Source organism: Zingiber officinale, chromosome 8B (genome assembly GCF_018446385.1).
Source record: "Zingiber officinale cultivar Zhangliang chromosome 8B, Zo_v1.1, whole genome shotgun sequence".
Lineage (NCBI taxonomy): Eukaryota > Viridiplantae > Streptophyta > Magnoliopsida > Zingiberales > Zingiberaceae > Zingiber > Zingiber officinale.
The window spans coordinates 36,148,459-36,165,362 of NC_056001.1; the positions used below are offsets into that span (position 1 = coordinate 36,148,459).

At 36.2% G+C, this 16,904-nt stretch overlaps 4 protein-coding genes across 4 annotated transcripts; 1 reads left to right on the top strand and 3 right to left on the bottom strand.

The window, feature by feature from the left end:
• Nucleotides 1–39: 39 nt before the first annotated feature.
• LOC122014822 (F-box protein At5g67140-like) lies at nt 40–3,759 on the bottom strand. The gene is made up of 5 exons (XM_042571260.1): nt 3,092–3,759; nt 2,857–3,003; nt 2,501–2,636; nt 1,460–1,558; nt 40–431 (listed from the first exon to the last, which is right to left on the bottom strand). The coding sequence occupies exons 1-5, from the start codon at nt 3,184–3,186 to the stop codon at nt 225–227; spliced, it is 684 nt and encodes a 227-aa protein (XP_042427194.1). The 5' UTR covers nt 3,187–3,759; the 3' UTR covers nt 40–224.
• Nucleotides 3,760–4,597: 838 nt separating this feature from the next.
• Nucleotides 4,598–6,453, bottom strand: LOC122014823. Its single transcript, XM_042571261.1, has 2 exons — nt 6,342–6,453; nt 4,598–5,195 (listed from the first exon to the last, which is right to left on the bottom strand). Exon 2 carries the CDS (start codon nt 5,151–5,153, stop codon nt 4,881–4,883), a length of 273 nt encoding a protein of 90 aa, XP_042427195.1. The 5' UTR covers nt 5,154–5,195; nt 6,342–6,453; the 3' UTR covers nt 4,598–4,880.
• On the bottom strand, nt 6,159–10,604 carry LOC122014821. The gene is made up of 6 exons (XM_042571259.1): nt 10,448–10,604; nt 10,178–10,310; nt 9,709–9,812; nt 8,687–8,831; nt 8,464–8,604; nt 6,159–8,324 (listed from the first exon to the last, which is right to left on the bottom strand). Exons 1-6 carry the CDS (start codon nt 10,486–10,488, stop codon nt 6,345–6,347), a joined length of 2,544 nt encoding a protein of 847 aa, XP_042427193.1. The 5' UTR covers nt 10,489–10,604; the 3' UTR covers nt 6,159–6,344.
• A 654-nt stretch (nt 10,605–11,258) lies between these two features.
• Nucleotides 11,259–14,149, top strand: LOC122013347 (ras-related protein RHN1-like). The gene is made up of 7 exons (XM_042569601.1): nt 11,259–11,482; nt 12,254–12,331; nt 12,414–12,581; nt 13,009–13,057; nt 13,288–13,361; nt 13,617–13,710; nt 13,900–14,149. The coding sequence occupies exons 1-7, from the start codon at nt 11,441–11,443 to the stop codon at nt 13,998–14,000; spliced, it is 606 nt and encodes a 201-aa protein (XP_042425535.1). The 5' UTR covers nt 11,259–11,440; the 3' UTR covers nt 14,001–14,149.
• Nucleotides 14,150–16,904: the final 2,755 nt, after the last annotated feature.

Here is a 16,904-nt window from a genome sequence, read left to right on the forward strand (position 1 = left end):
TTGAGCATTCTGATCGACATAGCAAGAACAATCACCATTAAACCACTTGAAGTGTTTAATCTCCATATATTCTTTCCATTTATACCAATTAAGTTTTTTCAATGTCATTAAATTTCTGTCTATTCACAATTACAACAATGTATTTATTTATGAATGTCAAATAAACATTACACTTATTTATGCACATTGGCTAACAAATGAATGAACAACCCTAGTCAAGTTGTTTATGCTACTGGCCAAATCCTCCCAACTCCAAGTTGTTGGGTGATAGGCTTTATCTTCAAAGCAGGGCTGATGGCAAGCAAGCTCACAAAGCAATCCACGGGCACCCTCATACCCCAAACATTGATCGCTTCAAGTTTACGACACTTATTGACAAGCTCGATGAGGCCATGTTCTGTGACATGGCGACAACTCCATAGAACAATAGTCTAAAATTTAAGGAAACATAGTCAGGGAAAGTAGTAATCATCACCATTATTATGAATATCATTCCATTAGGAGTACGAAAATTAGATTGCATAGACATTATTTAGTTTCCCTGTGAATGATATGCTGGTCAAAGAAAACAAGGTTTCCATCTCGCTGAAAAACTAGGAAATGAATCAAAATTTTGTATGAGACCGTTGTGCTTAGGGTTGTAAATGAACTGAACATTCGTGGTGTTTGGTTTCATAAGAGTTTGTTTATATTCGTTCAATATACACAAAATCAATTAAATGAACAAGCTTGAACAACTCCTTTAACTAAAGGAACAAACTTGAACACATATGTGCTCAACTCGTTAACGTTCATGAACAACGTTCATCAATAAAACTCTCATCAACTTACTAAATAAATAAAGAAGCTTTCAAAATGAACAAACAAATTTGTATTATTAAGCTTAATAACTAATCATACAAATTTAAAATGTAAAAATTTCAAATAATCAAAAAAGTTTGAGAGATCGATGACATCTATACCAAGCTTAAGCCAAGCTCAAACTTATAAAAAAAGAAACCAAGCCAAGATGAACAATCATTTTAACCGCTTGGTTCATTTTAGGTTCGGCTCGGCTCGATTATCTTATCAAACAAGCTTGAACACCACAAAACTTGGCTCAGCTTGACTTGTTTATTGAAATTTTGTATTTCAAGTACTGATAGTCATGTGGGAGAACATGTTTAGTATGAACTAGTTTTGCATGTATTCATGTAGGACTCATGGAACAATGGAACTAAGGCATCAAACTAAAGCAAATCGATAAGAACACAATTGTATAATCCATCCATCATAAGGCAGATGTTGCAAATTCAGTAAGACAAGGGAAGGAACGAAAAAATAATGACAATAGGGTTTAAACAATCAGTGGATTTGAAAACCTGATAGGATAATAATTTTTAGCTGATCTTAAGTTCCCAACTGTAATTTTGAGAATCATGAAATAGCCAAGTAGCAAGTAATGCATTTAGGAGAATACCTTGATATGTGGACAACTATGGGCAACAGCATACAGTGATTCATCTGTGATAAATGTACCACCAATATTTAGGTGTTGTAAGGAATTAGCTCTTGACACCTGAATAAAATCAGATATAAGTGATCGCAGATAGAATTTGCAAGATACTACTGGTTCAAATTATGCAATTTACAAAAACACAGAGTCAGAAATTGGATCCAAAAGAAAATATTACTCAATAACGATGGAAGACATTTGCAAGAATGAGAGCACCTCATTGGATAAGTCATGCTTTTAGTAGCTGAGATTTGATTGTCCAGGATGTCCATGTGTATGGCGAAACAATACATTCATGAACTCAAAACAATCATGCTAATGGTATGTGACATGATTCACATGAATAAATGAACTGTCAGTTTGAAAGAACAAATTGCATTAGCATACACAATAACAATGAATTTATCTGTGTTGTCTGCCTTATTGAGTTCATAACCTAACTGAAATGGCGCAATTACAGGTCACTGATCAAACTTCGAGTTTGTGAATTGTAACATCATGGAGAAAGAGGCTAGCAGGATAATGGAAGTGATAGGCATCAACTTATTAGTTGATCACAGAACATTGTCAAAACTTGCTCAACATCTTCCTAATTAAAGATGGTTTGGTACCAGCAATAGGTATCTCAATAAGGAAGATAACTTGATGATGATGAAAAAAAGTCAACTGATGAGAAAAGTAAGCTAAAATAAGATGGGTCAACTAGAACAACATAAGGAAACGTACAACTCAGAACCACTTAAATAGACAATTGACCTATAGTTCTTCCAAGGTTACTTGTCCAACTTGAGCAATTGCTCACATTGCTTAAAAAATGACCTTAAAGATACAACCAGAAAAAAGAAAATGCTACTCATCTTTTGCAGAAGCCTTTCACTCAACCGATTTAGCATATTTCTACTATCTCAACGATCATAGGAAAACATGGTTTTATGTATATTTGAACTTTCAGACACAATCATGGTCCATGGGATATTGCAAGAATCATAAGGGAGAAGTACTAACCAATTGAATTACTCCTTTGTCAGTGATTCCGGCCACGCCCCACAGCGATATTGATAATAGATTACCAACGCATTTTGTTTGTGAAATCTTATACAGCCCTAGGTCAGTTATCTGGCAACCCCAGCAACTCCTGGAACTACAGCAGAAAAGCAGTTTCCATCAAATTAAAAAGCTAAATATAAAGAGGGCAAAAGTTTCCAAATTTCTAAGAAGAAGAGCAAATTCTTCAAAGTACAAATATAACAACTATTTGATCTCTTCAGCCTCAATTGACGACCAAAATCAGTGTTTTTAAGCAAAATAGCAGACGGAAAGCAATCGAAATAGAGCAAGGCAAGGGAAGGAGAAGACGATACACATCCAGCTCCGTGATATTGTAGGCAGCCCGCACGACCCTGGAGGCGGACTCGTCATCGACATTCCACCCGGCGAAGCTGAGTCGCTCCTTCCTCGCCAGCGACTGCACCACTCCTCGCCGCCACTTCCGACAGACTCCGCTCGCCCTAGCAAGTTCAAACCCCCCAATGAAACAGAAAGATTCGATTCGACGACGACAACAACAACAAAATATAGGGCTTATCGGATCGTTACTGTGCCAAATCCTTGAACGAGAGGGTGAGAGAGAAGATGTGGGCGAGGAGGTCGACCGGGAGCCGCTCTATCTCGGACTCCATCTCCGCCTGCATCCCCACCGCCTCGCATCGGGGGTTATATGGGCGGCGGAGACGAGAGAGAGGACGCAGCGAAGGCGTTCTACGCTATGTGCACATCCGCCCGTCATCGTTACCACAGCGGCGAGACGTTTACTTAATTGAATGGAGAATTTCAAATCTACTTTTCAAAAAGGCCCTTAGTTCACGATTATCAAATTGCTTTTTATTTCTTTAGGCAAGAATCGTGGTGAAAAAAAACATAAAAAAAACATCTCATCAAAATTTTTATTCCCAAATTAATGGTCAAAATTACTACATTGTCGATCAAAATTGTTTTAAATTTGGTAAAAAAAAAATATTCAAGTATTAAAACAATGATATGCCAAAAAAAAAAAAAAATAGAAATGTTCAGGATAGACACATAAATTTATAATTTATCATTTCATTTCTTATGGATCACATCATTTTATGTATTTATCCTTGATTATTTACTTAAAATTTTTTCACTGAATATATCAGTTTTCTAAAGTTATTTCAATGTTGGTGAAAATTACTCCATATTGAAAATATAAAAAGAATGTTTTTATCCTAATTTTTTTCCTAAATTGTTCCTCTTAATAAAATAAAATGATTAAAATTGTTAGTCAAAATTTGTTTTTTTTTTTAATATTTATCAAAACTATTTTAGTTTTGGTCAAGTTGTTCATATTTGACCTGAAACAAGTTGAATCAAAGCAATTTGATGGAGAAAGCATTATTGGATAATTTTAAAATATTTTAATATAGTTAAAAGTATTATAATATGATATTTTTAAACTAAAAATACAATATATATATTTTTTAATTATTTAATTTGAGATGCCCTCAATGATAATTAAAATAAAAAGGCACTCTTTTAAATTTTCCCAAGAATATTGTTGATACTAATTATTCTATTTTAATAATTCAAATTAATATTTTTTATCAATAAATATAAATACATTAAACTAAATATTTAAAATTATAAATTTTTCAGATGCCCAACAAGAGATTATACTGCAAATTGATCATCAAATTTCACTCTAAATTTCAAATTAATATTTTTAATTGATTGTGGAATTATTCTTATGAAAGGATATTTTTTACCTTTAGGACCAAATATAGATTTATCCTTGCAACGTAATGTAAACGTTTCATAATTTACAGACAAATACTTGAAACTTAGAAAACGATTCTTCCATGATAAAAAAGAGATCTTTGAAGAAAGTTTTCGGAGATGAGCAGAGACTTCATGAGCAATAGGAAAAGCTGAACTTTTTGATCGCCAAAACGCAAAAGGCAACAACGCCAACTGATCATTTTGCTAAAGGCAGAACGAGACATTACAAATTCTAAAAGACAAGGATTTCAGTCGACGGAAAACAATCGGCGAATTATTATGGAGAATATCGAAACGGGCGAGAAATTTTCAGAAGCAAACAGAGAAATTCATGAAACTTGGAATTTGGGAAAATGTTCGAAGATGAACAAAGGCAGCTCAAAGATGAACAGAGGCTTCATGAGCAACTGCAAAGTTCCAATTTTTATCCACCCCAAACCATCAAACCCTAGCTAATGACTTCCACACAGGATAGACAACAGAACAAGCCAAATCCCTAGAAAAAAGATTCAATCGAAAAGAGGACACATGTATAGACGGATAGATGGATGGATGGATGGATTGATATATTGATACGTGCCTTTGTTGATTAGACTCCGTAGCGGGCGTCGGCGAATTTGTTCTTGATCCACTTGAAGCTGTTGCTGAAGGAGGACTTGAGCTTGCGCTCGACGGCGAAGGAGTTGTAGGAGGCGACGCGCCGCTTCCGCTTCAGCTCGGGGTCCGCCGCGCTGGCGAAGCCCTCGCCCTTCCCGCTCGGCCCGTTGAAGCTGTACGAGGTGGAGAGGTTCTCGTGGCCGGATCCACCGCCGGCGACGGAGGAGTAATAGGAGGAGTCCGGGAACGACCTGCACTTCTCCATGCGGGAAGGAAGGGAAAGCAGAGGATCGAGGAAGGAGTAGAGCTGTAGAGATGAGGGGATTCTAAATTCAGTGTAACAGAAGAGGGAAAGGATTGAAGGTGGGACCACCCTTTTAAGTGGGGTGCGGGGGTGGCCCACCTTGTTGGTTAAATTACTCATTAAGATTTGGAATAAAAAAAATGACAAGCTAAATTAGTATTTTATTTTTAAAATATTATCTATAAAATTACAAGTTCAACTATTGATAAAAAGCGTACTTGTACATTTAATTTTTAAATTTTCCAAAAAAAAATATACTTGTTTCCCATTTTAGTCTCCCAACAATGGACCATAAGATGAATTTAAAATTATGAAATTTGTAAAAGACACACTTAAACGTACTTGTCTCCCCATTTAGCCCTTTCAAATTTTGTTTTTTCGAAATAGGGTGATGCTGATTTTTGAAATGCAACACCATAACAATGGATTGTTGATTTTTGTCCTTCCAAGTATCAAGGATAGCTATTCAGAATAGAATCTAATAAAAGATTAAAAAAACATTTGATGCAATCATGCTTGAATTTGAAGAAAAAAGAGAAGATTTTGCTAACATAAATACGATATCAAATGCAAAAAATTGAATGATAGTTCAGACTATAATCAAAGAAAGTTTAGTTGGAGATCACTCATTGTCCATAGTGGATGTGAAAGCAAAAGCTCACTGGGTGGTGGTGGTGATGATGATAAAGGACCCTTCATAAGTTGCTTGGGTGCCCACTTGCATGGTGACCAAACAAATATTGCACTGTCACCACCATCACCTCTATCTACTCATTCCTCTTTTGTCTACTCAATTTTTTTTTTCTTTCAACCAAGATATTCTTGTATAGACAATTTATCAAAATATTTACACAAAAGGATTAGTTCTCTTCTTATTCTTTGTTTCTATTTGTTTGATAAACAGGAAAATAATCTTAGGGATCCTTCCATGATAGCTTTGAACTAAATTAAATAGCACACTGAATCTGAAAATATGCTTTTCTGATCATAGGACATCATTTAAAGCAAAGAGTACAATGGATCATCTAAGTTCTGAAACTTCAAATAGAATAATAGCCATATATAAGTTCTTTCAAATGTTTCAAGTTGCTAAAATTTGTTAACGTGAGTAAAACAGGAACTGTATGGTACTACTATTGAGGTTCATACCTTTTAGAATGAGGCAAAACGTGCAACCAACTCATCGTATTCCGGTAGTCTCGGATGCACTCGAATGCCATTTGAACTTAGCATGTTGCCCTGCATTGATTCGACTCGAGCAGAGACCTTGGAAACTACTTCAGATTGCCCAACCGGTTCAGGTGGCGTCGAGGTGGTTCTATCTAGAGGAGGTGCAGATGCTCTTGGTCTATCTGAATCAAGAACATGATCTCTCAGAGGATTCCTGTTTGTCCATGTTTTGTGGGTGCATCCTCTCGGAGTCCCTTTTCTGCTATAGTGAATCAAGAGCCTATCCATGACCATTTCATCATTGTCGTACTCATCACACCTTGCAGCATCTTGCCAGTCCTTGTTTCTTCGAGACTTAGTTGGTGTTGGTGTTCGGGTCCTCTCTGCACGTTTGCAGTGGTCTACGGAAGTGTCCATCTGACCATAAAACTCACTAATTGTGCCAGCACTTCTCCATCCTGTACGTCTTCTCTGGTTGTCCATCCGACCCTCTGAAGGCTCCCTTGCGTATCTAGTTGTGATCTTCCCCTTGTCATAGTAAACACAGATGTCATCCTCATTCTTCTTGCCTCTGTGCTGCCTTCGGTTGTCTAACTCTTGATGAATGGGTTCATTTCCATGCCTATTACTGGTGTGGCTCTCCTCATAGTATTCAACTTTATGACCAACGCTCTTCCAACTAGAATGCCTCCTGCTGTCCTTCTCGCCAACAATATGTTCTCTCGGAAGCCTAATTCTGGTCTTCCCGTCATCATAGTAATCACAATCGTTACCAGAACTATGCCTACTTCTATGTCGTCTTCTTCGGGTGTCCAACTCATTGTCGATGAGTACAGTTGGATGTCTATCAACAGTGTTCCCCACATCATAGTACTCCTCAATGCAACCACCGCTCTTCCAGCTTGCATGTCTTCTTGGGTTGTCCATCTCATCATCAATTGGTTCTCTTGGATGTCTACCGCTGGTCTTCCTGTCATGATAGTAATCGGCATTGGCACCTGCAATGTGCCTGCCTTGATCTCCTTTTCTGGTGTCTACTTCACCTTCAATAGGTTCACCATGATATCTCTTTATTGTTTTCCCGTTGTCATAGTAATCGTTAATGCTACTGGCACTTTGCCTTCTTGTATATCTTCTTCGATCTCTTGGGGTCCGGCTTCTGTTCTTCTCATCATAAAAGGCTCTATCAATTATTTCAGTTAGCACACTGTCATTAGCCTCACTGACTGTTAATTTCTGCAACTTCCTCTGCAACGAATTACCTGTGCTTGCCGGATTGCCAAGAATTTCATCCTTGCGATCATCAGAAATGACATAAGGTTTGGTCGGACAAGTAGAATCCAGTTTTTGAATGGCTTTAACATCATTGAATGGTTTTACATAAGGTGGAACCAAACTGGCTGGTTGCCTTTTCTTTTCACCGGGATACACCATTTCGGCGTATCTTTGAGAAGAATCATACTGCGAGCCATTTCTGATCTTCTCCTCCACTTGGAGGTAATTATTACTCCAGTTCGATTTGGCATATGGAGGGATGACTTGTTTCTCATTTAAAGGCTTCATTAAGTAAACTCCTTCCTTCTCAGGAGCAATTGGGTCCAGCTTTTCCAGCACTTTTGCTGTCTTATTATACCAAACACCTTTAGTCTCATTATTTCCATCTGTCTGATTGCTTATTTTATTATCATACAGAGGCATTACCCCGTCGTCCAGATATGGCTTCACATTCTCAATCTCAATAGCTTCTGCCTTTCTTGCCTTCTCACACGGAGCATTGCTAGGACTAACAGTTGAAATCATATGATTATCCTTCGAATCTGTTTGCCGATGCCACTGTTCAATGGTCGTAGCCTTTAGCTTACACTTTTTCCTAGGTAAAGATTGGACCTTTGTACCTTCAGTCGACATTATCCGAGTTGCATTATTCACAGAATGAAGAGGCACAACTTTCTTAGGTTGTTCCTGAAATGTAAAGCAGCAGCGTTAAGTTAATTATAGGAATGCAATTTGCGTCAAACAGCAAATGTACCAACAAAAAAAACTGTAACAGATATTTGTTTTATTAGCAAGGCAAATAGTTTTTTACTCTATCAGAACTCACATATTTCCTTGGAGGGGAATTAGATGGTTTATGTTCAAATGCCCAAGAATCCCATCTAACAGAAAACTCTTCTGCTATATTTTGCATCATTTGTAACTTGTCTTCCTTGGAAAATGTTTTCTTCTGAATTTTCTCAACAAACTGGAAAAAAACCATTCTAGATTATGAGAACATAATTCACAATATAACATATTTAGTAAGAAAAGCATAAAGAGTTGAGAACCTCAGCATTTACGAATGATTCCATAGGACCCCCATATCGATTTGTAAATATACGCCTAAGATCGCATAGTTCTGGTAGATCAGAGAATCTAGCTGCAGCAAAAATCAGAGTTGACACAGCTTCCACTGCTCCTTGAGGGCATTTCCTATGAATATAAATATCAACTAAAGTTTGATGAAATGTAGAAAATAGCAATCAAATTTCTTCAATTCTGAAAGGTTGACATTTGAGCTATTTGGCCCGGTTACTCAATATTTTTTATCTATATAACATAGTGTGCAAAATGTGCATAAATATTTTATTTTAGCAAATAAATTCTATCGGATCAAAATCATTGTAGTTTTGCTTGACAATATTTACAGTTTCTACATAAACCAACAATTTTATATCACACCGATTACTTGTTATGCCACTCTAATATTTGTCTCCTATACTCAAGCTCATCAGCTTGCCATCACTTTTACAACTTGTGTCGACAGTATTCACTATGTCAATTAACAATATCTATAACTTCTTGTTATTGTTTCCTCCATAATCTAACATAACGAGACCATGGCCATCTCAAAATGCTCTTCAAACTCAATTATGCAATTTCTGAAGTGTATCATTATTCATCCCATGCAACCAGTTCAACCTGACTTTACTCTGTAAATCAAATAACAAAAACCATCTTCTGATAAGCACCCATCAATAAAATGAAAGAAAAATGAAGTTAGGGAAGCCCTCAGAGAATATCATATAAAAACATTTATAATAAGCAGTTACATTTAGGCTCAAGTAATGTACATTTGAATTCCAACTCCATATGAGCTATATATTAGTGATTCTTATTATGCTATACTTTTTTGAAGATGAAGAAACTGGAAAAAATAACCATATGACCTTCATTCACATCGAAGTAAAATATCAAACGAACGAATCAATTCTAAGCCAAAAGCTGTTATTTAGCATTTGAAGACTGTAGAACTGTGTTTTTTTTAAAAAGCATAGTATTTGTACAGCAAGTAGAATTATTTTGGTACCTCAGCTTTTGTAGGCTTGGGAGCTGATTCAAGACAACTTCACCGAATTGTTTAATCATTTCATAGCAAGACGCATGATTTATCTCACAAATCAGTGCATCCATCTGTTCCACGCAGCAGAAAAAGAAACAATTACTCAGACCTCCATTAAAGCATGCATGCCCCACAATGTACTTAGGACAATCATAAGGAAAAATGATAATTTTTGAATAGTGGAACCCTAGTAAATCCCTGCCCCCATTTTGATGAAAACGCAGAAAGTAAAAGCAAAAGTAGATGTGAAGCCCCAATGTCATCGATCCACTGAAAAGCCTATTTCACCGGCACAGTGAAAATTTTTCATCTTTTTTAAGCAGAAAACGCCAGATGATGCCATTTAAACCGCATTAACTCCCTACTCTAAAGCTACTGGTAACTACTGACCGTGGAGAGGGCGACAAAAAAAAACGGAAATTGGCAGACGAATTACCCTTTCGAAGGCGTTGGACTCATGGCCGGCGGCAATGAGGTCGGCGACGTCCTTTTTGAGGAACCTCACCATGGCCTGCTTCTTCTTCCAGATCGCCTCGATTCGCGACCTTGTACACTTCACCGCGTGCTTGCTGCGATCATACGCGGCGAAAATCGTACGAACTCATGCTTAATAGATCAGCAAAACAAAAAAATTTCCCCTCGAGAACAAAAGCAACAAATAGCAACCAGATGACCGCGAGAAAGTGATTAAAGAACAAACGGTTACCATTTGAAGGAGAACTTGCTTCCGACCAAGCAATCAAACATCTTTGCTGATCTCTGTAGCTAGCAATCCCAGGAAAGATTCGAAGAGGAGGAAGGCGAGGATACGCAGTTAGAGTAGGAAGACGAAAAACAACTAAAGAAGTGAAACGGCAAGAGGACAAAACAGCTCATAGTGTTGTTGGTGTAACCACTATTTCTAGTTGGTCATTTAATTTTGAGTATATTTCATATACATCCATAAATATTTTAATTTTGAACTTGAGCTGAAGAAATTTCTTTCACCACTTAGAACTTTCATTCTTTTCTTTTTAAAATTTTATTGCTGAATTAAATAATTTTCGGAGAAAATTAAGATAAACAATTGTGACCTATATTTTCTTTTTTTAAAAATATGAATTCATGTAATTGATAAGTTTTATTTTTCAATTTTAGCTTTCCAAAAAATAAATACCTGGAAGCGTAATAAAGGGATGTCAGTGGAGTAGATTGCAAAAGGCAGGCACAAAAGCCATGTGGTCCAACAGTGACTCTTTAACGTTAACATTCCGGTTCGGTTTTTTTGTTGGGGCCGTTCAAGAGTGGCTCACTGAGTCCGAAATTAATGACTACAAATAAATATCTACATAAAATAGTATATAAAATAAACAATTCAAATAATAATAATACAAAATGTTGAAAAAATATTGTAAGATAATATTTAAAAACACTAAAGATTATTTGAAACCAAACGGTTCATATCACATTTAACGGTTCGTAGCAGACCGGGCCGGTTGAATTTAGGGTTTGAAATGGCGAAGTTCGAAGCCAAAGGGATTCAATTTTTACCCAGAAAGAAGAGTAGGAATGGAAGGAAAGGCGCATGGCAACAGACGTTCAAACATTGGAGTCGCACCTACCATTCCTTCTCTCCTTCCCGTTGCATGCTACTTGCAATCGACTCATCTTCCTTTTGATGATCCCTTGAAGCTTCGTCCTGTGTCGGAGGAGTTCTGCCATGGCCAGGACGGCGACCAACAACAGCATCCAAGCCAAGCTGGTGGGTATGTCTTCCCTTTGCGCTCGTTCTTGAACCCCCAAAAGTTGTCCTTTTTAGTTGATCTTGCAGTTGCTGTGTCGTCTTCTGGCCCTAGCTTTGCTTACGGATTCAACAAGAGGGTCCATGTGTTTGGATCATGATCGTAAGCATGGTCAAATATTAACAAAAGGGGGTAATACTTTTCCTGCACAAGAATGAGCAAAAGGGGGAAAAATTATTCGTAAACAGAACAATATGTTTGGGATATGGAGAGAAGGGAAGAGAGGTCCCCATATCGGTCGTTTGAATCCTTTGAGTTGAACATTTCAGGCTTCGAGAGGTCTTGGTTACTTTCATCAAGGATCCACTTGAGTTACTTTGACCTTATGGAGATGATTGTTCCAATCGGCCCAACCTTCTAGCTGTTGAGTTAGCTCTTTAATGTTCTTTCTGGGAATCTTCTTCTGGTTTCAAATAGGGGATCCTTCTAGTGCCGAAGGATAGGAACTTCTTTTGGGAGAAGGATTCACGTTCAGCCTTTGGAGGAGATTAGATCTCAACCAATATGGTTAGTTTAGAAAAGATTTGTCAATCTCAATAGAGAGAGGATGATTCTAGAGCATTCAATTGATCGACCAAAGAAGACTTAATTAGCAATGATAAAATTCATTTAAATATAAATGATGATATATGAGAGGATCAAACCCAATGACATAGGAGGATCCACATAGCTTAGTTGTTGTTGTTCTAGTAAGAAATGATCAAAATTGTCATTATATGGACGCTTCATAGGTGTTGCTTGGAGATATGGGAACAGGAAAGACAAGCATAGTGCTACGGTTTGTCAAAGACCAATATTTCGACTGTCAGGTCTATAACTTCTTCACTATTTTTGTTTATTTGCTTGAGTATTTTGGGAATGTGCTTAACCAATTGAATGCTCGGTTTGCAGGAGTCAACAATAGGAGCAGCATTCTTCTCTCAAATTATCTCACTAAATGAGGCGACTGTAAAATTTGATATATGGGACACGGCTGGACAGGAGAGATATCATAGTTTAACTCCAATGTATTATCGCGGTGCAGCTGCAGCAATCGTGGTCTATGATATCTCAAGCATGGTAAACAGTTCATCAAAATATACTCTAAGAGTGCTCTTGAACTCTTGGTTTAGGTTGTAGGTACTAAGATATATTAAACTTCATCCATGTTCTGTGTTGAACAGGTAGGAGTTTGGTGTACCATGTGAACATTTTTATGCATAGTAAAAGATTTGTGGGTGGCCTACAAAAAACTTAAACTACTAGGAAGATATCAATCTATATTTATGGTTTAAAAAAACAATATTACAGTTTAAAATTGTTTATTTGTGTAATCTTGTTCATGTTCATATCAATTTGTGTTCCAATTGTCATTCTGCAATGGCACATACTTTGCCTCTAGTTCTTGTGGTTTACATGTCATATTTGGCTTTGTCATAAGTAAAACTTGTGAGATCAAGAACTGTTTTTCTTTCTGTTAAGTAGACATTTACTTTTTCTTCCTCAGGATTCCTTCATTAGGGCACAAAAGTGGGTTCTGGAACTTCAAAGACAAGGTAATTTCAGATCATCTAAGACATGGCTTATACACGAAAATTTGAATAATGTGCAATGTACTTCAAATTTCAGTAATGCTTATTTCTTGCTTCCATTCGGTATGTAAACATGATTTGTCAAACGACTACTATGTTATAGCATCCGAAATACTTTGTATCAATAGATTGGTACATCAAAATACTGATTCGATCTGAAATCCCTCTGTCTTGATAAAGCTTTCTCATTCTAGGAAATCCATATCTGATAATGGCTCTAGTGGCGAACAAGGTTGACTTGGAAGCAAAGAGGAAGGTGGAGACTGAGGTAAAGTGACTACTTTTGATTCTTGTAACGAAACTGGAACTTGAGGTCAACTCAAGAAACTGAGTTGATTAGAAATGACTTGAAACTCAAAGGAATTATACATCTTTGGAATCTATACTCTACTCTCTTTGTTCGATGTCTTTGAACTCATTCCATTTCAGTGAAATCAAATGTAAGAATACAATAATCATTGTGTTCCATTCTCAATTCCATCCTAACACTAGTGGATTTGCACTCTGATCCACTACGTCTCAGGGAGGATTGCAATATGCTCAAGAACACGGGTTGTTCTTCATTGAAACTTCGGCAAAAACAGCAGAGAATATCAACGAACTCTTTTATGAAATAGGTACCTATCACCATTTTGATGCATTCTAAACCCGTGTTTTTGAAACTGAGCTAACCGATTCAACCAAAGACCAATTTCGGTCCAAGTAGTTGAATTAGTGGAATTGGAATCTGATGGTTTGATTGAAAAAACTGCTACCTAGATCAAATTTTACGACCTATTTGACAACTTTAGTTTTACTCTATGCAGCTAAGAGGCTTGTGAGAATTCGTCTTCCACCATCATCTGGGATGAACTTGACCAATGAAATGAGAATCGTCGGAAGGAGATTCTTTTGCTGCTCGGGATGATTTACACGGAATTCACTCCCTCTGTTGATCCTGTTGTTTACTAGCAAACATTTGTAAATTTATTTGAATAAATAAACTGCTAAATTGTGTATGTTTGGATACAAATTTCTTCCTTTCTATTATTTTCAAATCGCTTGGAATTATCATAATTCTGAATTCCTTCATGGTTAAGTCAAGTTTAATATTAAAGTTCATAATTTTCTCAAGATTAGACACAGAATAAACCATGCAATTATCCTTTTTAATTACTAAGAGTAATTTTATCAATTAAATTTATATAAGCCATTTAATACTTGATACTATTAGTGGTAATAAAGAGAAGTATATTAATAATATTGATTCTTATATTAAAAAACTTTCTTTTTTTAAAAAAATGCATGAATGAGAAAATTAATTAATTAACTGCCCACTGTTTATTATTAAGGTTTGGTGTATGCTGTCTCCTGAATGGGTCACCACCACCCCTTCAAATCTGGTGGCTTGTCTCAAACAAATTATAACTGAACATTTGGCACTTTTTCGTTGATTACAAATTATATATTTATATACGTAATTATGTTTGTATTTTTATAATTTAATTAATATAAATTTCTTCCTCTCACCAACTTAAAGTAATACAATATATTAAATTTCTTCCACTCGCCAACCTAAAGTAAATGGTCAAAATTAATTTAATTGATATAATAAAGTTAAGAAGTAATGAAATATAATATATTGAATTCCTTCCGTTCACCAACTTAAAGTAATACAATATATTAAATTCCTTCCGCGCACCCATTTAAAGTAGAGCTCAGATCCTTTGGACCGCAAAAAGTGATTCAGAGTATGGTCTCTTGATTTAAATTGGTGAGAATGAATAGTCCCTATCTATTTTATGAATGGGAGCCATCCCCTGAACTAATCCAGATCAAGGGGCCATCCCCTGGACCACTTTTTGCGGTCCAGATGATCTGCTCTCCTTAAAGTAAATGCTCAATATATGACTTTTATTTATTTATTTATTTATTTTATAGATGTTTATACGTCATAGATTTTATCCCGTACATTTTGTATACACTTAATTTTTTTTTTCTTTTTTACGTAGGTAGCTCAATCCTAAATCATAAAGGTAACATCCTCAATGGCATAATCACAGGCTAAATAAATTTTAAAAAAAATTATCACCACACAAGTCCGTACTATTCCATAATTAAAGATTCATGATCTCTCTCTATATATATAGTGACTCGATACTTTACCTACATCGATGCCTACAACAATAAGGCATCCGTGCCTGAGAGGACACCGCCCACGTGGTATGGGGGTTGATCGGTTGCGTTTGCGTTTGCCCCGGTGTGAGGTAGCATCCACGCCTGAGGGCATGCGCCCATGTGACAGTCAATAGAGTTACCACGTGATATCATGTGCGTCGCACAGTGTGCAACTGTGCGTGTGGATATTGGTTGCATTTTTCTTTTAGTTTTTTTAAGGTCATTTGTTTTTATTTTTTTTAATTTTAGATTTATGGTTTAGATTTAGTATTTAAGATATAATATTAATTATGAGATATGATAATTAAATAATAAGTGTTATTCGAGAAATAACCTTATAGAATTTTTTGAAACTTTTAAGAAAATTTTTGAAATTTAAACGGACATATGACACATTTTAAGGGAATGGATATGTTGGGCTAAGACAAAACCAATTGATTGCGTATATGATTCGTTGTCGCTGTGAACTGTCGTCGGAGAAAGGAGAAGCATTGGTAACTAAACCTTTTACTTCCTATGCTTTAATTTGTTCTTTAATTTGCTTATGGAAATGTAGGTTAGAATGTGAATGAAATATGGGAAAATTAGATGGATTCAATTAGGGTTTTGTTTCATCTAATGTTGTAATCGGTGATGTTGAATCAATTTGGTTAGGGCATTGATTTAATTGCTTCATTGAGAGGGATTATAGGATTTGTAGATTAATTGGTTACATTTGATATCCAGATGAGAAAGGGGGGGATGGATTAAGATTTCCTAATTAGATTTTGATCATTAGGTAGAATTAAACATAGTTATCTAATTGGATTAGAATTATGCTTTTCTATTTGATGTACGATAGAACATAGCTATGATATGTATTCTACATTGTAGGATTTGGATTCGGATTTGAGGCGGCCTTTTGGACATAAAGATATCCAACACAATCTATGTTTAAGGTGGATAATTCTTACCTTACTTCTTTAGTACTTTGACCTTAGTGCATGATCTATGTTTAGATAATTGTTATCTTTACCTTGACTCTATTAGTTTTTACTTCTTGAGCTTGATCTTTTATTTCTTAATCTTGTATATTATTCTATTTTGATATTCATGCAGGCTCATTATTATGCATATTATTTATGATCATTTATGCTCGTACTATTATGCTAGCGATATTATACTGTACCATAGTTGTAGCATATTAAACTAAGTTACCGGCTTGATATTTATTCATGCCTGTATATTTGTAAGATCATACCATAGGGTAAGATATCGGGTATCCTACTTAACCTTGTCTGTTATTTAGGCTCATGCCTAAACACTAGTGAGATTAGACCCTTCTACGTATTGTTACATTGTTATACCCTGTCGACCATTGTCTCTCATTCGTAGTTGAGAGCGTCGTCAGTAATCGTTGCTATATCCTATCGACTATTGTCTCTCATTTTGGTTGAAAGAGTCGTTAGCGATCATGATATATACGACTACCTATGAGACCATTTGTGGTAGCGAGTTCACGTACGGTCTGTAGCTAGACAGCTACATATATACCCTGTCTGTCCACGAGATTATTCATGGTAGTGAGTTCGCCCGCAGATAATGACTGTTTACTTACCCTGTATGCCCACGAGATCATTCGTGGTAGAGAATTCACTTACAGACAATGACTATT